Here is a 21,987-nt window from a genome sequence, read left to right on the forward strand (position 1 = left end):
GCATCCCTTGTCCACAGATTACCAAGATGGGGATTTAACAGAGCTGGGGTTTGGGTTTAGGGTGGTGCTGTGTGAAGCCAGGAGGTAAAAACGATGATCCCTATAGGACCCCTTCTAACTTGGAGTATTCTACAGTTCTATGATATAATGCTCAGAGAGGCTGTCCCCACTGAGCATCCTCTCCACATGAGTATTGAGTGCACCTATGCCAATCCAAAGGGATTGATGGGTTGCAGCAGCTCCACTCTCTTCTGACATTTGATGCCAGCTCCGCAGCCATGGAGGTGTCCTGGCACCTGCTTGTGGCCAGAGCAACCCCCACCAACCTGCCATTCCTGCTGCTTACTCAAACAAAAAGAGGGAAATTAATTTGCTGCAGATCAATTTACTGAAACAATGAAGTAGGCCAGCACGGAGAGGAACTAAAAGCTGCATTCTTTCAAAGCATTAAATAATTCATCTGTCTGGCTGCGTCTCACATTCCTACAGACTGACTTTCAAATATTTATAAGGCACGGTTGGGTTGCTGGGTACAGCTCTTTGGTGCTGTGTAAAGAGAGGCACCACAGGGCTGTGCCTGCGGCTTTGCAATGGCCATTACTGTCACAGCGCTCAGATACAGTGGGGGGATTGGCAGTATTTATTCTGACCACAGGCAGTGCTGAGTCTGCTGGAGGGAAAGGAACCTTCAGAGCCACTCCACAAGGGCTGAGCTTTGCCAGCAGCAAGTCCCATTCAGCACAGAACAGCTCAGGACAATCCCCTCATTTCTCTCTTCCTGGTACTCAGGGACCTGGAACAACCCCAAAAAAGCAAGGAACTGCCCCTTGCAATCCCACTCACCATCACTCTCACCCAACGTGGTTTTTGCAGGCTGTGCAGTGAGAGGGAGCTGCAAATGGGTCAGGCAGCCCCACTCCCAGGGTGACCCAGATTTTGGTGCACACACCCACGCTGGAGTGAGAAACAAATGAATAATCGATGAAAGAAGAAAGAGAAGAGGGGGGGGGGAAAAATAGATCATGGTAAAGGATGGGGGAAAAGAAAATCCTACACGTTCTGATTGAAGAAGTAGGGCGTGGGTTGTGTTTCTGGGACTGAAGATCACAATAAAATGCTCAGACAGGTGCTGAAAGCAAAGTGCTGACATCAGAGCAGCCATGTACACCTTGTTTACTAAGGCGAATGCTTCAAATGGATCCAGAACGAAGCCATGCTGAAACAACGAGTCTTGCTAGGGACGAATGCCAGGAGAAAGGGAAATCCTGAATGTTACCTTTGTCATTAGAAGTGTATTGATAGGGCAGCAGAAAAAAAGAAAAAGGAAGGAAAAGACATTATCATTTCAACACGAGCTGAAAGCATCACCCAACAGATAAGGCTCTTTGTGCAGATGTGGTCCAGCATGCCTGATGGTGAACAGCTTCCTTGTGCCCTGTGCAAGCTGTGGCTGTGTGGGGTGAGCCAGGGCTGCTCCATAGGCAAAACCCCATAGGGCAGCAGCTCCCATCTCTCTCTGCTCTGTTTCCCCCTGGGGATGCACAGCCAGCAGGTGAGGAATGGTCCTGCCACTGTAGGATGTAGGCACTTCACAAGCATACCAAAATAGCCCCATGGTGATGCATGGCTGCTCTGCTCAAATCCAAGGTTCCCAAACCTTCTGGAGGCTGAAAAGTAGACTTCAAGAATGAAACATTTTTTACACTGGATTCCTGGAGTTGGGGTTTGCACAGCTCCTGGAAGGCTCCAAAGGCTCTGCAGCTCCCCTGTTTGCATGGAATGGAAGGAGAAAGCCAAGCCATGTCCGTGCCGAGGTGGGAAGCACTCTCTGAGCTCCCATGAGGTGCAGGCAGTGGGAGGCTGACTCTGCTTTCATTACATGTAATCCACCCAGACAGTGCAGGACAGGGTTCCAGCTCATAATGGATAGCAAGGGAAAAGGAAACAGGCCAATAAGCGGCATAGAGGTTGGGATGAATCTAATTTTTAAAGCTACATATCTAATCAAAGCAAATTATGTCTGCAGCCTGACTCTGGGTAATGTTAATGTGCAATAAGGAACGTTAATTATGTCCCATTCTAATGATTTTTACATTAAAGATGCCAATTCTGCTTACAGCTGGGCAGAAGACAATATCCTCCCCCCAAGCAGACAGGAGCTGGGCCTCACACAGCAAAGCTGGCAAAACCCTCACCAAACTGGTCCAGGATGCAAAGGACAGCAAGTGCTGCTGCACCTCCATCCCCTCCATAGGTGACAGCAGGGACAGAGCTGGCAGCAGCCTGAGTGCTGCTGGGGACGGACACTTCTTGAATTGCTTCCACCTTTATGCTCAGTCAAGACTCAGCTGTGCAAATCTGACTGCTGCTAACGCTGAGAAACCCAAAGTCCTCCAAAGTTTGGCTTTCTGTCCAAAGGTTCATAGGATGGCTTGGATTGGAAGGGACCCTCAAGGATCATGAAGCTCCAACCCCACAGCCTCAGGCAGGGCCACCAACCTCTATGTCTAATACTAGACCAGGCTGCCCATCCAACCTGGCTTTGAACATCTCCAGGAGCATCCACAACCTCTCCAGGCAGCCTGTTCCAGCACCTCAATACTCTCTTGGTAAAGAAAGGTTATGTCAACTTAATACACCCATGGCAAGCTTCTTATTCTGGCACGAAAGCTCCATATCCAGATTTCATCTCCACCACATTTCATATTAGTAGTAGAAATGAGTGAGCTCCCACTCCAATAAACAAATAAGCAAGCAAATAATAAAATAAAATGACTTGAAACGTGAAAGCTTTTTGGGTTTTTTTCCTCTCTCTTTTTGGTAGAAGTAAATAACAGAATCTTTATCAATGTTTTCAGGTTATTAATCTCATCTGCATTCCAAAAGACACTCCCTTGGAACCCACACACCCATTTACATGGAGTTCCAGTGGGATCAGCAGCAGCAGGATGCTGGGATGTGTTGGGGATGGATGAGCTGCAAGGAGGTAGCACGAGGCAATGGGCTCATTACATGCTCTGCTGCCCTCCCATGGAAGTGAGGAAGGAATTAATGATTTGTTTAATTAGAACAAGCAAAGCTGGAAAGGAGGGAGCATTTTACTCAAGGCATTTGAGAGCCACACAATAGAAAACAACTTAAAACACTTTAGAATGAGTTTGGGGACATAAACAAGGCATTGATAATTGCACTAAAAGAAAACCAAAATGCTTATGGGCAATTCAGCTGTAATCCCAGCAATCCATCCGCAGTGGTCTCTGTAAGATGTCGGCTTTCAAGTTTCTGAAACTTGGCTGTAAATCAGAGAGCCTCGAAACGCAGCAATGACAATAAACCAGGGTGGGAAAAAACCAAACGAGGGTAAATAGTGACTGTAAAATGCCTTTTAGCACTCAGGAGAACTTGCAGCTTGATTTGAATCTCTACTGAGTCAGAAGCTGAACTCTGACCATACCATGGCTCATGATGATGCACATTGTCCCTGCCCTAACCAGGAGCTTCCATCATTGTTTTTCACATAAGGAATCACACAGCCCAGCTACACATTTACAAGGCTGAACACAAGCCTCAGTGCCCCAGTCCAGGTTTCCACATCCCTCATCCAAAACCATCACCCAAGGTGACTTCTATCACTAACAAAACTGCATGACAGCAACATGGCAAAATAGGAGAAGGGCCTTCTCCAGCAGATTGAGTTTTCTGGGGTCTTCCCCAGTATGCATGCACAGCTACAGCCTGGGGAAATGAGGGGAAATAAGGTTTCCTTCACAACAGGGACCGTTTTCTGCTTTTATAGGCAGATGAATTACATTGCAAAGCCATCACATCAAACTGAAGAAAAAGGAATACGCAGCCAGAAAGGAGCAACTTAGAGCAAAATTCCTGCTCTTCTGCCTTCCCTCTGTCAAGGCACCATGTTTCTCAGAGAAAGGACAGGCTATGGGCTGACATACACATCCTCCCTCAATGTCCGCGGCATTTGAAGAGTTCCTTCAGCCTCCTCCTCTTGTTTGCAATGCAAAGAACAGGAATGGCCTCATTTGCCTCAACCTCCCCACATCCTGCACCTATGCACTGCAGGGGTTGGAGCAGAAAGGGATTTTGCATGGCAACAAAGTCATATGTACTTCCACATTTACAAGCGAGACTGACCATATTATCACACCATCTTTAAGGCAAGAAAAGACCACTAAGATCACCAAGTCCAACCATCAACCCATCCACGTCCACTAACCACATCTCCACAGTTCTTGTACACTGAAGAGACTGAACACACAAGGGCTCTTGTGGATGGAATCCTCAAAGAACAAATGCCAGCTCTCAGCAATAGAGACCAAGAACTGAACGTTCACAGCAGGAGAAAGGGTTACATTTCAGCAATCAGCAGCCTGTTTTATAGACTTGCCCGACTCTAATTACTTAACTTACTCAAGGCGCCTCGAACTCATAATAAAGCTGCATCCCTCGTAACGAACACACACCAAGATCAAGCTAAAATGCTCCTTTCCGTCCTCCTCCAGCATGAATCACTGGGAGATGTTTGTCTGCACGTTCTCCCTGCACTGTTCTGCAGCCCCGGAGCGGTCAGGGGTCTGGAGGAGTACCCAGAGCATTCATCAATCAGTGCACCTGCCCACAGGCTCTGTGCTGCAGGGCTGAGATCTGCTGCAAAACCCAAGTGGGGAGAAATGCATCCATGCAACCCTCAGGAATGCTTCACAGGACAGAACCCTAAAGGCCATGGTGCAATTATGGTCTGTTCAGAGGTAAATTAAGAGGATAAAACATTGGACATCTGAGTAATTCTTAAAACGCCTGTGCAGGCATTTACTCAGGGCATGTTCATTGATCTTAATGTGAGGGAAAGTTGCTGTCTCATGCAATACCAGTATTATTCAGATTGAAATCTGAGCACTGCCTGTGCTTCATCCCACAGGGTATTCCCCGAGAAGAATCTCTGCTTCCTCTCTACCTCTGAGAAACTATTAGTGGTAAGTACAGGCACACGAGCCTTCCAAATTTAACCTTTATCTGTATATAAAGATCAAGTTCTCTCTGCACCTTTGCAGCAAAGCCCTGCTTTTTGGCAATGCTGCATGATCTGAGCATGAAGGCATAAAAAAATCCTCTTGCTGACTTGTGCAAATCACTTGACCTGACTTAACTGTGCTCTCAAATTGGGTTAAAAGCAAGATGTCCCCGCAAAATGTAATGCTGCATCTCATCTAAACATTCCTCGAGGGAATGGGATATTCAAAAATAGGCTCTGGTCTAATTGCAGATAGGAAGATTGTCTTCAAAATGTGCAGGGCTGGTTCCTGCTGCAGACAGGAATAGTAGCCAGCTTTCCAAAGGTCTGTCCCAGAATCATCTACTCATCTCAAGCCTGAGGTTCCCTGCACACCAAGGACAAGCTGCACCTCTCTGAGCATCCTTAGCTTCGTTTCCCTATTTCTGCCTTTGCACCGTTTTTACAGCCACAAGAATAAAAGCACCTCAAAGCTGAGCATCCTCACAGCCTGCCCCACAGGGAGCTGCAGGGACCAGCCCAGAGGCTCAGCAGCACCCCCATGCTGCCTTTGTCACCTCACTTTCACCATGCCCCAAGCCCACGGTTTATGCTTTCCCAGAGGTGGGACCCCAGAGCTGTGCTCTTGGGCTCCTTTCCCAACGTGACCACCAACAGGATGGGCTGAGATTTCAGTGCTTATTGAGGACAGGTGGCCCAGGTCTGGATCCCGCTTTGTGCCTTGACAACAAAGACAAGAGTGCCAGGTCTTGAAGCAAGAGGCTCATGGATAAAGCCAAAGCAGGAAACATAAGCGTTACCAAAGCACTGCTAATTTCACTTGCTCATCAGTTTTAATTAACTGAGTCTCAGGGAGAAGGAGGACGCATTCACAGACTTGCACAGTATGTGCAGTATGGCTTAGAGCTGGTGATTTCCCCACCTGCTCAATTCGCCCACCCTCAGCCAGCAGAAAGAAGGGCCTGGAGCCCAGCAGCAGGAGCTGGTGGCAGCCAGGGGAGCCCAATCCCCAATGGATGGTGACCACAGAGATGAGAAAGCGCACCCATGGGTATAATGGAGCATACAGAGGAACACTGGTGGGCTAAGGGCAGCAGGAGCCCTGACCTGTCTCCATTCCTAAGGGGACTGCAGATATCAGATCCTGACCCAGCTATGCCTAAGGGGAACCCGAGGTCTGAAGGCAGAAAACCACTGTATCAGGTCCAGTGAGGAGAAAAAGGCCAGCACACAGGTCAAGAGCTCTGGGTCCATGCTGCGTCCCCATGTCAGCAGGATAGCGTGCTGCTTCAAGACAGAGGAAGCAGGGCATGGCCCTTGGTGCCTTTCACATCCTTGACAGACACAGACCTCCAGAGAGCTCAGGCTTAAAGGGGCAGTGCTCTTTAGCCCTAAAGAAAAAACCACTGAAACAAGCAACATCTCAGGGAGGGCAGAAGGGCAGAGCATCACTGCAGCTGCATGCCAGGCTCTGTGCAACTCCCCCTCACCATCACAACCTTCCTGGCTCTTTCAGGAGCTGCAGCTCCTCAGGCCCCCTCCATCCATCTCCCCGCTACAGCAGCATCTTCCCAGTGCTCTGCAGGTCAATAGGCAGGGGGTCAGAACACCCCTTAGCACAAAGCCTCCCATAAAATTTAACTGCACCACTCTTTGACGCTTTTTCAGCCTTCTATGCTCCTGGTTAAGCGATACAAGGCCAGGGGATTTGCATTGCTACCCACATTCAGCATGAGGGATTCACCAAACTGTGCAGCATCGGTGCAGTAACAACAGGGCAGCACAACCCCTCTCCATCCCTGCAGCGCAGATGCCTGCAGGCCAGCACTCTGATTCCATCCCATTTTGGGTCACCCTTCCCGAGCCCAGAGCTCAGCACCCTCTGCTACTCGCATCCCTCCACCAGCCCCAGCACCATCTAGTCTTGTGAAAGGAGTTCTCTATTTTTAACCCAGTTCCTAAGGCAATGAGGCTCATGTGATTGCCCTGTCTGGCTGCTCCCCCTAATATTTGGCCATGTTGGCCAATTTTCATTCAATTTGCCAAAGCACAGAGAGCCTTCCTCTCTGATGGGCAGCAGCAAGGAAGAGGGTGCATGAGCTCAGCAAACCCATAGAGCTAAGTCCAGCAAATGAGAGGTTTGTTCCCTCTCCTTATTTCCCAGCACCAGCAAATACAACAATAAATAGCAAGCTGCAAGAGGCAGATGATCGTGTGGTGAAAGGTGGAAAACATCTAAAAATGATTTAAAGCAGGGAGGAGAACAGGAAGAGAGGACTGCAGATAATGTTCCCTGAGGAGGAGGAGCTCAGCTGGTGGAAGGCAGCAGGAACAGGGGATGCTTTCCTGCCTGCCCTGCAGCTCTCTGCTTGGGGTGATGCTCCCTGCTTGCACAGGTCTCCAGGAGGTGGGGATCCTGCCAGCTCCATCTCAGTATGCTGGGCACAAATCCAGCACTGCAAGGACCCAACCTATGGTCTTTAAAGCTCCCAAATAACAGGGACACGGGGCATGGACACATTAAAGCCGAAAAGGATTATGTAGCTGCCATTTCAACATGCCGGTAAATCAAAGTCGATGGAAGCCATATGCTCTGCTGGGAAGCATCCATCTCGTTGCCAAGGAAACATCCTTCCCATTTAAAATGGCAGGCAAAGGCTTGTGAAAACCTGTTTTAACCCGCTTCTCTAGGCACCAGCAGGTCCCCAGGCAGCTCCTGCAGCACCACACCGGATGGCTGCTCCTGGGAGCTCAGCAGTTCAGGTAGAGAGCAACACAGGGATGGTCCAGAGGGAATCAGCCCCAGCCTGACAGCAGTGAGACCCCATTTCCACCACCCAACTTGTTCCCATGATGTATTCCTTGGGAATAACAGGGAATTGCCTGCCTGGGACAAACCAAACAGTGCTGCTCAAAGATGCTGCAGGGGCAGTGGGGCAAAGTGTTGCTTAAGCAAGAGAAAAACAAACAAGAGAGAGAGACGTGAGCTGGGCTGCTGCAGCTCAAAACCAGCCTCTTCCAAAGCAGTAGGTACCATCCAACTTCCTACAAGGAGCAGGCAAAAATCTGACCTTGGAAAAGATAGCACTCTGCAGATCATGAGAAACCCATACAAGTTGGCTTTGATTGAGAGAAAAGATACAGATTAGTCACCAAAGGGACATCAAGACATAGAACTGTATGTTGTTTTGGAAAGATGGTGCTTCTACACAACTTCCAGCCTCAGCCTCCCCAGATGTCTTTTCTGCAGGACAAGGATACACGCTGAAGTATCCTAATCTGTGTAGGAAATGATTACTGCGGCTAGAGGAGGGAGAGGCCATGGTGACAACATGGGGTGCTGAGCTCTGCTGCAGGGATCTTGTCCATGGTGTGGAATTCCTCCACCCTTGGGCTCCCAAATGAGGATGATTCTCCCCAGCACACAGCTAAGGTTAAGCCCACATGTAAATCCAGACACACACACAGCCTCATAAATCCTCCTGGAGGAGGACAAAGCCTGGCAAAGCACAACAAGAAACAAAGTCTGCACAGATCAGAGCCAGCAAGAGCATCATACAACAGCTCAAAAGTAGAACATCCTGCAGCACGGCCAACACCATGCAAAGGTGCAAGTCCCCCTCTACAACATCTCCAGCTGCTTGCTACAACACCATCCCCAAAACACAATGGCTCATGAGCTGCTCCTGCCCAAACTGGGGATGATTCACCTTCACTTGGTGGCATTGCTGTGTGACCATCCACCAGCCCCAAGACGCACCGGGGCCACCTGGGAACTGGGTCACCATCAATATCAAATAGCCCTTTTGTGGTCCTGCATGCTCCTCCCCTGCTGCCTTGGCTTGGAGCCTCACGAGCATTCTGTGCTGTACGTAGAGGACACCAGCAACGATGAAAAGCAATGAATGGATAACAGCCAGGTAGTATTTTGAGTCACAGCCTCATCAGCCTGCTGCTAACACAGAGCAGGAGCAGCTCTCCATCCTGGTTGTGTAACCCAGCCTCGCAGGATGCTCCCCATAATTACAGGGCCTTTCCCTGCAGTCCCACAGGGGCCATATACTGCATTCATCAGAGGATGCTCAAGAGTTTCTCTTCTCCTCTCTAGCACATTTTTTCAGTCTTCCCTAGAAACAGGGAGAGGAAGCAGGCAGGAAAAAAAAAAAAAAAAAAAAGATTTAATTAACTTTTATTTAATTTCTGCTGAGCTTTCAGCAAATGAAACATAACGGAGCTGCCCCAGCAGGTCCAAACTGAGCCAGCACCGTGATGGCTGCAGCAGCCCCCTGCTTTTATCCCTACCCAGCAGGGCTTGGAGCATGGTGTGGGCTCAGGCTCAGCTCCAGCTCTTTCTTACCCACCTCACACCAAGATACAGCTGCCAGATAGATGGGCACTCCTGGCCATGGGCAGGGCTGCAGATCCTCTGGCTCAATGAGTTGCCCTTGGGTGCTTTTAAGAATAGCCACTCCCACAGCAAAGGCCAAAAGCATGAAGGTTGGGTAGGAATGCAGCTTGTTTGGGGCTTCTGGTGCCTTTCAGCTTGTCTGCAGGGAGCTGGGGCTCACACTTAATCACTCTGCAGAGGGTTCACAAAGTAGGGTGACAAAAAAGGCCAATTGGATGAAATGCTCCCCAGGCACCCAAGGTCCTGAATGAGGACAGATGGAGCCAAGGCAGTGTCAGTCTTCCAGGTTTGGCCATTCCAAAGCACGGAGCAAAAACCTGAGCCTGGGACACATTTGACCCACTTGCGTGTGCCTACATCCCCATCTCCCAGCAGTGCCACAGCAGAATAGGACTCTAAAGATGCCTCTGTTTCATCTGCCCCATTCCAACACTCGTTTCCTTGCCACACAGTGCGACCTCAAATCATTCCTCCCGCACCAAGGCAGATGAATGGTTGGACTCAATGATTCTATGAAGCCATTGCTGGCCTACAACCACATCCTAGCCCTGCATGCTGTTATCTTTCCTGGCTGAGATGCTGCAACTACTGATCTGGACTGAGCCCAGGGCCACCAAGCACCACTCACGATGCTCCCAGCACCCACCAGTGGTCAGAGCTCAGCTCATGGAAGCTTTACATCAGATCTGATTTCTGTTGCAGAAGGGAAAAAACAGCAGCAACAAAAGCTCGGTGCAGGAATCCTTCTTTCCCCTTATTAGCTGGCATGTTAAGAAAGGAGCAGCCAAATAAGAATTACATTAAAAACATCTAGATTCTAAAGCAGAAAATGTGAAAAACAAGGGAAAAAGAAAAAATCAGTGTCAAATTCGAAATGGCTGCATATCACATCTGAGACATGACAGTGAAAGTCTCCCAACCTCTTTCTCTCTAAGACTTTCTCAATAGAAAATGCCACAAGTGAAAAACCACCACCAAGCAACCAAAAACAGACCACAGCAACGTGCACCAAGGAGCCCCTGGGACCAAACCAGCATGTCGCTATTAACAAAGTTTCTTTAGCACTAATACAGATTAAACGCATCAGTCCCTCCTGCTACAGAGACAGAGCCCTGCTGAAGTGCCAGCAATTCAGTTAGACAACACAAAGACTGGTCCCTCTGGCTCAGTGAGATGCTTAATGGGGTGTGAAGCCAGCCCTGGTCTAATGCTGCCATCAGCCCTGGCTCAGATGGATGCTGTTCCCTGCAGAGCTGCTGGGGAGGGGCTGGCGCAGCACCCAGACAGCCCTCTGTGAGGCCACCAGGACACAAGGGAGGCCTTTCTTGACCCCAATAGAAATGACACAGTGAAGTCCTCCTTGGTCTGGCAGTTCCTGTGCTGTCAGTGTCTCAGCAGAACCCATCTGCATTTGCCTGTAGCATTTCCAAGTCTTTGCTCTGATACCAACAGAGAATTACAGTTGCTAGGAAATACCTCACCTCTCCTAAAGTGGAAAAATAAACCACCCGTCAAAAAGCCAAAACATCAGCAAATCAACCTGAGGGGTGAAAAGGAGTTACAAATCGTGCTTCCCGCTTGGTTGTGAGCCACTGCAGAGCAAGAAGCACTCCTGAACATCACCACATAGTGCCCCACATCCCTACAAGCCATTCTAGCAGCTGGGAGATGCCAAAGAGGACAAATATCCCATGCAAACTCCTACCGGAGCTCAGAACCACCATGCTCCTCCAGCCAGGGAGGCAGGTCAGCAGCACACGTCTTCCACACAGCAGAGCCAGAGTTTTGCTGCTCATTCAAGCCTGGAGTCTTTATATAGAGTCAGGGCAGGATCCAAAAGCGGAAGAGAGACACCCACTCCCATGGAGTGTAACACACAGGCTGCAATAAATAGCTCCCTGCCTAAGGAGATGACTCAGGAGTCTCACTAGTCCTCCAAGCACAAATCAGTGCTAATAAACCCAGGATACTTGGAGGAAGGGTTTGCTTGGACAACATCCTCATACTTGCCACCCAAAGGACAAGAAGAAGGATGAGCAAACACAGGATGGAACCAGCAATGACAGCACAAGGAACCTGCCCCAGGAGCCACGTGTGGCCCTCAGCACTGGGAGAGGTTTTGCTCTTCACTGTCCCTTCTGGATGTGTTCTGGTTTCATCCCCATATGGCTTAGCATGGCAGGAGGCAGCGTGGCCTCTCTATTTGCCCAGCTGTAATATAGATTTATATTCAACTACTTTGCTCTCCTCTAAAGTGAAAGATGGAGTGCTCTTACATCCCTTTCTACATTCCTCAGACCTAGTAACGAAGCGCCAAGCAAACATAAACTCAATTAATGGCCACTCAGAGACTCCACATTGCACAGAATCCCATAAACATGCAAGAGAAAAACTCTCCCAGTGCTGCCATTTCACTGCCACACACAGCACTCCAACAATGAAGCTGCTGTAAGCACACAGAAGCAGTACCTGCCTCAGCATAGGGAACGTTTCCTGGGGAGATGCTTTCCTCCTTCCAGTGCAGACGAAGTCTACTGAGCTCCTGAGTCTGGTGGGTTGGATCTTTCAGGCTTCACATACAGAACAGAAGCTCACAGACTTGATTTTCATTAGGGTTGCTTACACACTTATAACATTGTTTTCCCCTTGGTGTTCACTGTAACTACTATTTGACTCAAGTATCTCTTTTCTCTTTTGCACCACTCATTAATTTCCAACCACACCAAACACAAGTTGCTACAAATGCACGCAGCAGGTACCCAGACATGAGCTCCCACACTCACACAGGCAATGGCAAAGAGGTGCACATGAGTCACCTTTGAGTCAGGATCTCTGCTAGGTTTAATTCCTGGGCACCACAAGAGCTTTACAGGGAGTGACAGTGTGTCTGCAGGAGCTGTGCGAGGAAAACCCGTCCTGCTGCACTCATCCATTGCAACGTGTGACAGCAGCTCTGCAATTGCCTCAGACAGATTTTGCTCTCTGGGTTGGCGGAGCTGCAAAGCAGAAGGCGGGACTTGAGGCAGATTAGGGTCTATTTGCAAATGCAGCATCTGGGAATCCCTAGGAAAATCCATCCCGAAGGCATAACCTTTGCCTCCTGTAATCTTGTCTGAGTGCCTGATGCAATGGACAGACACAGACACCATCCTCAGCCCCCACACAGTGAGGGCAGCTGCTCCCCAACACTATTCATCCTCTTGTTTCCTTGCCCTGTGCCTACTGCCTGGTGTCAGAAAGAAGGCTGGCCAGCCTGCCAGGCACTCTGCTCCCAGAGTCCAGACACAACCAGAGCTGCTCTGAACAATCATCAGTGTTAATAAGACTTGATTATCCTCTAATTCCCTCTGGGACTTGAGTTTCAGGTCCATGAGGTAATTGGGGTTTGCTGTAAAGGTTCCTTTCTCAAAACTGCTGCATAACAGTTGCTGGTTAAGTGTGGAGCTCAGATTGTGATCATTCTGCTCTGGTGTGGATCAGACCCATCTCCCACCTTCACCTGCTGGGACAACCACAGAGTTGTTCTGGCTCTGAACACCACAGTTCCTAATGGCTGTGGTGGAAGATACTTAGCACTGCTTCAGCTCACTCAAGCTTTCAGGTTGCAAACAGATGCCAGGTTCTGTTTTCTCACCTCATTGTTGATACTCATCTCATCCAGCTTCCATCCAAGGTACACAAGGGAACTCAGGTTTCCTTTGTCATAAAGAGAAACGGGCATCTCCAGAAGGCAGATGCGCTCTGAGGATCCTATGGGATTTCTGAGAGGATCACAGGACACAGTGCTCCACCCAGCAGGCATCTGAGCATCACCAAGCTCAATGTCTGAGCATCACCAAGCTCAATGTCTGAGCATCACCAAGCTCAATGTCTGAGCATCACCAAGCTCAATGTCTGAGCATCACCAAGCTCAATGTCTGAGCATCACCAAGCTCAATGTCTGAGCATCACCAAGCTCAATGTCTGAGCATCACCAAGCTCAATGTCTGAGCATCACCAAGCTCAATGTCTGAGCATCACCAAGCTCAATGTCTGAGCATCACCAAGCTCAATGTCTGAGCATCACCAAGCTCAATGTCTGAGCATCACCAAGCTCAATGTCTGAGCATCACCAAGCTCAATGTCTGAGCATCACCAAGCTCAATGTCTGAGCATCACCAAGCTCAATGTCTGAGCATCACCAAGCTCAATGTCTGAGCATCACCAAGCTCAATGTCTGAGCATCACCAAGCTCAATGTCTGAGCATCACCAAGCTCAATGTCTGAGCATCACCAAGCTCAATGTCTGAGCATCACCAAGCTCAATGTCTGAGCATCACCAAGCTCAATGTCTGAGCATCACCAAGCTCAATGTCTGAGCATCACCAAGCTCAATGTCTGAGCATCACCAAGCTCAATGTCTGAGCATCACCAAGCTCAATGTCTGAGCATCACCAAGCTCAATGTCTGAGCATCACCAAGCTCAATGTCTGAGCATCACCAAGCTCAATGTCTGAGCATCACCAAGCTCAATGTCTGAGCATCACCAAGCTCAATGTCTGAGCATCACCAAGCTCAATGTCTGAGCATCACCAAGCTCAATGTCTGAGCATCACCAAGCTCAATGTCTGAGCATCACCAAGCTCAATGTCTGAGCATCACCAAGCTCAATGTCTGAGCATCACCAAGCTCAATGTCTGAGCATCACCAAGCTCAATGTCTGAGCATCACCAAGCTCAATGTCTGAGCATCACCAAGCTCAATGTCTGAGCATCACCAAGCTCAATGTCTGAGCATCACCAAGCTCAATGTCTGAGCATCACCAAGCTCAATGTCTGAGCATCACCAAGCTCAATGTCTGAGCATCACCAAGCTCAATGTCTGAGCATCACCAAGCTCAATGTCTGAGCATCACCAAGCTCAATGTCTGAGCATCACCAAGCTCAATGTCTGAGCATCACCAAGCTCAATGTCTGAGCATCACCAAGCTCAATGTCTGAGCATCACCAAGCTCAATGTCTGAGCATCACCAAGCTCAATGTCTGAGCATCACCAAGCTCAATGTCTGAGCATCACCAAGCTCAATGTCTGAGCATCACCAAGCTCAATGTCTGAGCATCACCAAGCTCAATGTCTGAGCATCACCAAGCTCAATGTCTGAGCATCACCAAGCTCAATGTCTGAGCATCACCAAGCTCAATGTCTGAGCATCACCAAGCTCAATGTCTGAGCATCACCAAGCTCAATGTCTGAGCATCACCAAGCTCAATGTCTGAGCATCACCAAGCTCAATGTCTGAGCATCACCAAGCTCAATGTCTGAGCATCACCAAGCTCAATGTCTGAGCATGGTCCACACTAACACAAATCAGGAAGCTCCTGCTGCACCCATCAGTCCTGGTGCCCCCATCATAGTTTAAAGCATGACACTACAGCAGCAGGAGAGGTGAGAAGATATCACAGACCTCCCATTCTCCGTGTTGGAGTGATACTGCAAACAGATGAGAGAGAGGCAGAGGAATGCTCCGGTTTCCCTCATTTATTGGCAGTCAGGAAGCCCAGAGGCTGCAATAAAGCAGCTCTCATCATCTCAGCCAGTGACTTCTGCTCGAGATACTCCCCAGCAGACAGCTCTGCACATAATTAATTCAGTGCTTTAGAACAGATGCACATGACCTCCCCAAACACCTTCAGTCTGCGTGTCACAGGCTGCTGCATTCACAGCTTGCCCAGAACAGGGCTGGGAGAAGCACGTGGGAAGCCGAGGTCACCAGCAGCTCCAGCTTGTTCTTTCTGCCTGTGTGGATGGGCACATCCACCAAAAGGCCAATTTAAATACCTGTTCCTGCAGCATCAGCAGGGCCATCCTCTGCTCTAGATGATGTCAGAGGAGCCCAAGTGCTTTTGGCTTGCAGCCCAGCTAGGAACAGTATGAACACATGGCAGCGATGGACCAGGTGTCCTCCCTGCACTACCTGGTCCTGCTGGCACACGCTTGCTGCTCAAGCCACCTCACAACGCATGCATTCATCAAACTCAGCCCAGACAACCCCGATCAGCTGGTTTTTAAATGTAATTAATTCCTTTCTGATCACTTAGTGGCTAAAAGCCATTGCATTATCCCATAGCAACGCAAACCACCATAGGAAGAAGGGGCTTATCCAACTCAGGGCTGAAGATCTTGTCTCTGTAGGGGGTGTCTCACATGAACAGGCTCACATTTCACAGAAGCACGCTGCAGTTTAATCCTCTATAGGAATCACCCTCCACCCTCCTCTGCTCCCCTGCTTCTTCTCCACAGGAGATTACATGGCAGGAACTGCCACTGCAATGTTAAAGTGGAATCAGTCCCTCAAGAGCCTACAGAGAAACCAGCTGTATGTTTGGGCTACCTTAAACAGGATTATGCGGGGCTGAGCGTTTGCTGCTTAAATCCCAAGTGCCACATACAAAACTTTTTTATCCTGCTAAGCCCCTGCAAAAGCCTGACAACAACAACCCTCCATCCCGCTCTACCAACAAACTGCAGAGCCTCGTCCCACCACATCCCGCATATCTGCTTCTAAGCAGAAGTCTATACATTAAAAAACCCCTGTGGTTTTCACAAATTGCATTTCTTTGTTGAAGTGACACCCGTCTTCCATTTAGTAAAGGATTTGGGACTTGCTTTGGGGGTCATCCCTTCTTAAGAAAGATGGAGGCTCAGCTGGTTGAGGCGCATTGCGTTGCAGAAAGGAGGTCACCCAAGGGACCAGCTTGTTTTTCCTTTCCTGAATGTCAGTGTGGGGTGAATACGACTGGAACGTGACACATTAAGTCAGATTGCTCCCACCCGGCTCTGACTAAGCAGGAGCTGGTGAGGCATCGCCGCATGGAAGTCCCCAGGGAGGACAAACTGCACGGTGAGGGCATCTGTCTCTGGAGCCCAGCAGCTCCATTACGCTCAGCATATGGGATTTGTGTTGGATCTTTGTCCTGCACTCCCAATAGGATGTGAGGAGGTCCCCTGCCCATCGCTGGTGGGTTCGATGGGTCTGGGGTTGTTAAAGGCTTACCTGAGCAAGGGGAGAAACACATCCTAATTAATCAATGCCATAAGACACAAAATTAACTGGGGAGAAAACCAAAACAAAACACACAAGCTTTCTGACAGCAGAAAAACACCTACGGCGATACATCAAAAGCAAAAGATAACCTGAGAAAGACTCTGTATGCAATAACCACATTCTTCCTGGTCCCTGAGGTCCCCAAGGGCCGGGAGGAGTCACAAAAGAGGCCACTTCTGCACCAAGAAACCCCACACGTCTAGGGGAGGAATTGCATCAGCTCTTCATCCTCCCAATGCTCCGTAGCTGCTGCTGCTGCCAAGAGATGTGCTGGGGACAGTGGTGGTTTTGGAGGCTTAAAAGAGAACAATAAACAGAAGACGAAAACTGCATTTGCTGTAGGCACACAGCTTTCAAAGTGGCTGAATATAGGTCCCAAACAAGAGCAGCTCACCCAGAGGTCAGAAAGGGCACCTGCAGACACAGAGGGCTGTGGGGGTGTTCAGTCCATGCACCTCACCCAGGTTAGAACAGAGCGCAGCATCCCTTCTGGAAGAAGATGCATCACAGCACTTCAGGCTGAGCGCCACCAAGCATGGGACAGGGGATAATAAGCAAGGTGAGAGGATTAGGAGGGAAAAGACAACCTAAATCATTGTGGGGGGGGGAAGAAAAAGAAAGGAAAACTGAACAGTTGTGCAAGCAAAATGCCTCTCAGTGCAGAGAGCTGCCATGAGACCTAAATGCTGCCACGTCCTTCAAAAGGCATGGCCTGCTGCTTAGACAGGGCTCAACTTCACAAGTTTTAGCTCAACCCTGAACAGATCGAGGCCATGTGCTGCAGTGCTACGGCTCTGCCAAAAGAGACGAGGGGAAAAAGAAGAGAGAGGGAGCTGAGAGGAAGAAGAGGAATACCAGGAAAATATGGGAGATGAGATACAAGAAGCCCCGAGTCCATTTCCAGCCACACTCTAAGATGGGATCCCTGAGTGTCAGCTGTCCACAGAACAGTGCAGAACATACATACCCTTATAATGCACACATCCATGCTTACCACGAGCGGGTCACCCACTCGTGTCAGTGTGGGAAGAGCTGTTTATGCATAGAAATGAATCACAACACAGCAATACGAAATAGGGAGCGCTGTTCTCACGGAGGGCACAGAGCTTTTACAGAGGCAACAGCTGAGGTGAGGCTGGATTTCCTTTTTGTTATGCATGAAATGGTGCAAAAGGGAAAGAACAACAGAAAGAGAAGGAAAATAGATCAATGCATTGGAGCTCAGATGCAGCATGGGAAATACTGCGACTTGCATGGGGATCTCCAGGCAGCTCTCCCACACAAACTTCATGACCTTGAGGCAGTCCCTTCGCCTTCATGTTTGTGCAGAAGCAGCCAGCAGTCTCTGTGCTGTCCTCATTGGATTACAGACTTTTAGCTACAAAAACCCAGGAAAGTCCCCACCTGCCCCATTCAGATATGCACAACGCTGGCACTGGTGGGACCAGGCTGACAGGCAGCAAAGGGAGTTAACTGGGTGCTGGGCTTTACCCCAGTGACTTTGTGAGATGTTCATTGTACCCTCCAGCTCCCTAAGTAACACATTACTGACCTATCAAAGCCAACCTTATTGTATGTATGGTTCAGAAGACTGGCATTCACAAAACATCCCAACACACTGTACAAAATTAATCACATTACTAAGGCTTCACAGACCTCAGTGCAGCTCCCACCTCAGCCCTGAGCACTGCCTCCATTTCCCAGCAGTTTAAGTCAGAGGTGATTTTGCAGTGTTTCCTACTCAGGCACAGCCCCAACCAGGTGACACACAGAAGGCAGAGCCGTGGGCCCTAAAAGCAAGATGCAGCTGTGGGGCTCTGGAGGGATGAATTGGAAATGGAGGCTTCAGGAGAAGGTGAACCCCAGGAGGAAGCAACTCAGGACGCCTTGCTTGAGCCCTGTGATGATTACTGCTTGCCCAAGCCAATGCTACTGCACAGAGCAATGTGGATTAGAAGTTAGGACAGCAGCTGAAGAAGCAAAAGAAGCTTACAAAGCCGTCTCAGGCAGGGCTACCCCTTGCTGGCCATTTGGCTTTCAGCCCTTCTCACTGCTGCCATTGCCAGCCCAAGCTGGGTCTTCAATGCATGCTGTACACAACAACCTCATCCTCACTGTAAAGGCAGACGAGCCTCACCATGAGACTTCGCAGCACCAAGCATATGGAATTCCTGGGCATGGAGAGTGCTCAGGACCTCACTCCCATCACAGACACCGCTGAGCTCCAGGGACACAGAGTTCTCTGCAAGCCCCCAGCCCTCTGCAGTGCAAGATGAAGCTTCCCCTTCCTCCCAAACAGCATCCCCTTCCAAACAGCATCTCACCACCTGGCCACAACACACCTTCCTGGGAGGCCTCAAGGCACAAAATGGCCGAGGACCATAAAGCACATCCCAACATCTGATCTGAGAATGGCGTTGGCAGCAAAAGGAACGGGGGAAAATAACAAAAGGCCCCAAAAATCTTCTCAGTGGAGTTGATGAAGGCCCTGGTCGTGATGAACAACATGCAAACAAAACAAATCCATTGGCTCTAAGAGAGCAGGCACCCAAACAGGACTGTGCTGGAACCCAGAACAGCCCAGTGGGACCGTGGAAAGTCCCAGAGGGAAGGGAGTTGCAGTAACACAGCGACTTATCCTGACCCTCCCTTTGCAATCCTCTGAACAACGAGCAGCCAGCTGCCCTCCTCCTGCAGCACAGCCTGCAGACAGAGGGATTTTTCACCTATCCAGCGTGGCCATTCCTGCCTAAAATCGAGGCTGCCGAGGGGAAAATGCGCACCCCAGGACCGCTCCTTTGTTCCTACTCCATCCCCGCCAGGAAGCCCCGGACGCGGCTCAGCGTTTCTTCGCAGATATTCCCACCCCGCTGCATCCCATGGGGGCACAAGGAAAACCTCCCGGCCCCACAATGCGGAGCCGCAACCTCCCGGCCCTACATCCTCCGCAGCGCCCCGCAAAAGATGGGGCCGGAGGAGACGTGGGGGGGGGGGTAGGAAGGGGGAGGAGGAGGAGGAAGGGAAAGAAGCCAGTGCCTGAGCAGCGCTTTGTGTTCTTCAGCTCGCAGCATTGCTATGGTGATTTCAAGCAAGACGGAGGAGCGCTCCCTCCCCATCGCTCCCCTGCATGCACCCACCGCAGCCCCTTCCCCCGCAAGCGAGGAGGTAAAGGGGGGGTGCACAGGACCGGTGCATTGCACCTCCCCGCCGGAGCCACCCCCAGCTCTGCAGGGACAGCTTCTGGCTCCCCCACCACCATCACCATCACACACACCCCTTCCCAGGTGCACCGTGCCCGGACACTGTGGGGCTGCGGCAGCTCCGGGAGGGGCTCGCACCACTCTTATTAGGTTCCCCAGCGAGCGTTTCCACCACCCCCCATCCCCCATTCCCTTCCTTCCCTGCAGCCGTTCTGCAGCTGGAGCATCCCCCACCCACCCCGCACTCCGCGATTGGCGATGGGTGACAAGGAGAAATTTGGGGCTGGGGGTAAAGGAAGGGGGCTGCGCTGTCGTCGTCGTCCCCCCCCCCCCCCATCCCCCCAATCTTTTTATTACTCACACGTATGCGTGGTAAATGAAAGCCCAGCCCCGCGGTCTCTCCAACACATTGTAGAGAAAATTCTGCAGCTTGCGGTAAAAAGCATTCCTTTTGGGGGGCTTCCCGCTACCCGACACCCCCGAACGGGGTTTGCTGAGGATGCTGCCCCTCTTGGTGCTTTCGGAGCCGGCGATGAGCAGAGCCCCGTCCCGGCTGGAGTCCGGAGCTCCCGGGTCCAGCCCCACGAAGCCCACCTTCAGCTTCTTCTCGGCGGCGGGCCCCGGGTAAACGCCTCCGTTGCGGGATTTCTGCACCATGGTGGCTGCCGGGGGCGGCGGCGGGGCCGCGGGAGGGGGGGGGGGGGGGTTCCGCCCGCGCTCCCCTCCGCCGCTCCGCGCCCGGCGCTGGAGACGCCGCAGAAACGGAACGGAACGGAACCGGCCGCAATGGGCTCTGCCGGGCCGCGCCCCGCCCGCTCCGCCCGCCCCGTTAACCCTCAGCTGTGCGGGGGGCGGGCTGCGTCCCGCAGGGAGCATCCTCCAGAATAGGGGGCTGAGGGGTCCCCGCCCTCAGAAAAAGGGAAAAGAAGAAGAAGAAATAAAAAGGGAGAGAGAGAAAAAAAATCACAATGGAAACACCAAAAGTCACAGGCACACACCAATAGAAACAAGTGCATAAACAAGTTCTGGTGTTCCCCCACAAAGCAGGCTTCAGCATCCTCCCCACAATTCAGGATCTGACATTCTCCCCACAAAAGCAAGCTCCAGCATCTTGTAAAACCAAGCTCTGGCATCTTCTCCTGGCCTCAAGATACCACCTGTGTCCCCATCACTTTGGTTTCCCCCCATAAAGACACTGCAGGTTTTCTCCCACCTGGGAGGCTCCGTGGTGTGAGCTGTTCTGCTGGGGGTGCCCTGTGGTGGGGTGCCCATCCCTACAGCTCTGCCACAGTCTGGGTGGCAGCAGATGCAGGGAGTGCTGTGGGGTCACAGGGGGGAACCAGCTCCATACCCACTCAGCTTCTGTAACCTCACAACAAATCCACTTACGCAAAGCCATTCCCTTTGTCCACACTTCCCTGAGGTCAAACCTATCTTCTTCAGGCTCACAAGCCCCTGTACAACTTACTTCCTGCACTGAATCTTCACCACGATGTGGCTACAAAGCTCCCACTGTAGGAAGCCCTTCTCTAAGCACACTGACCCAAACCTCATCTTTGTCCCACCCTGTAATTATGGCTCAGTGTTACCATTTCCCCCCATATAACATGGCAGGCTTCTGCCCCAAAGAATATTTCCCCCTCTCCAGGACTCAGGAGAACACGCAGAAGCCTGACACAAGGCAGATGTACCTTCCTTCACTATTATCCTCCTTGGAAAACTGCTCTGCATGTTTTTCATAAGTAGGCAGTGCTTTAGGACAAGGCTTGTTGGGTGAAAATAGAACTGTGAGCTCTGCTGGGCTGCTGCTTTCAGCACGGAGCACCTTGCCACAGTGAGGTTATTTTGGAAGCAGAGAAAGGGTTGCCCAAAGCTGCACGGTGTGCAGGAACCTGACAGAGCTGCATTCCAGTTCCCACTCCTGTAAGGGGCAGTAGCTGGAAAACCAACCCTGCTACTCTATTTTATGGCTTCCACATTTAAAAGAGAAAATCAGCATCGCTCTCTGGATTGCATTTCCCAAGCTCTGTTTCTTGTTTTTTGTCCTCCTTTTATGCTTCAGGAGAATCCCAGCAGCAACGAATGCACCAGAGACTGACATCACTGCTGCTTGCTCTGCACATCCTATCACGTATGTGCTCCAGTCCCAAGTCCCAATGAACAGTGAGTTTCCTGTGACCCGTATTGTCTCCAACACACGGATGAAAGAGGAGATGTCTCTGCAAGGCAGGCAGAGAGCTAAAGCTGGGTTAAAGCATGGAAAAAC

At 50.5% G+C, this 21,987-nt stretch overlaps 1 protein-coding gene across 15 annotated transcripts in view; it reads right to left on the bottom strand.

The window, feature by feature from the left end:
• KCNQ2 (potassium voltage-gated channel subfamily Q member 2) overlaps positions 1-20,474 on the bottom strand; it is a 66,315-nt gene extending 45,841 nt beyond the window's left edge. For 12 of the 15 annotated variants that reach the window (XM_072350140.1, XM_072350142.1, XM_072350136.1 and 9 more), the window contains exon 1: positions 20,083-20,472. In XM_072350140.1, the coding sequence (XP_072206241.1) occupies positions 20,083-20,378 (296 nt within the window). In that variant the 5' untranslated portion in view covers positions 20,379-20,472. Of the gene's footprint in view, positions 1-20,082 lie in introns of all 15 variants that reach the window. The other 3 variants (XM_072350144.1, XM_072350143.1, XM_072350132.1) reach the window with 2 other exon arrangements.
• Between the last annotated feature and the right edge of the window lie 1,513 nt (positions 20,475-21,987).

Source organism: Excalfactoria chinensis, chromosome 15 (assembly GCF_039878825.1).
Source record: "Excalfactoria chinensis isolate bCotChi1 chromosome 15, bCotChi1.hap2, whole genome shotgun sequence".
NCBI classification, from domain to species: domain Eukaryota; kingdom Metazoa; phylum Chordata; class Aves; order Galliformes; family Phasianidae; genus Excalfactoria; species Excalfactoria chinensis.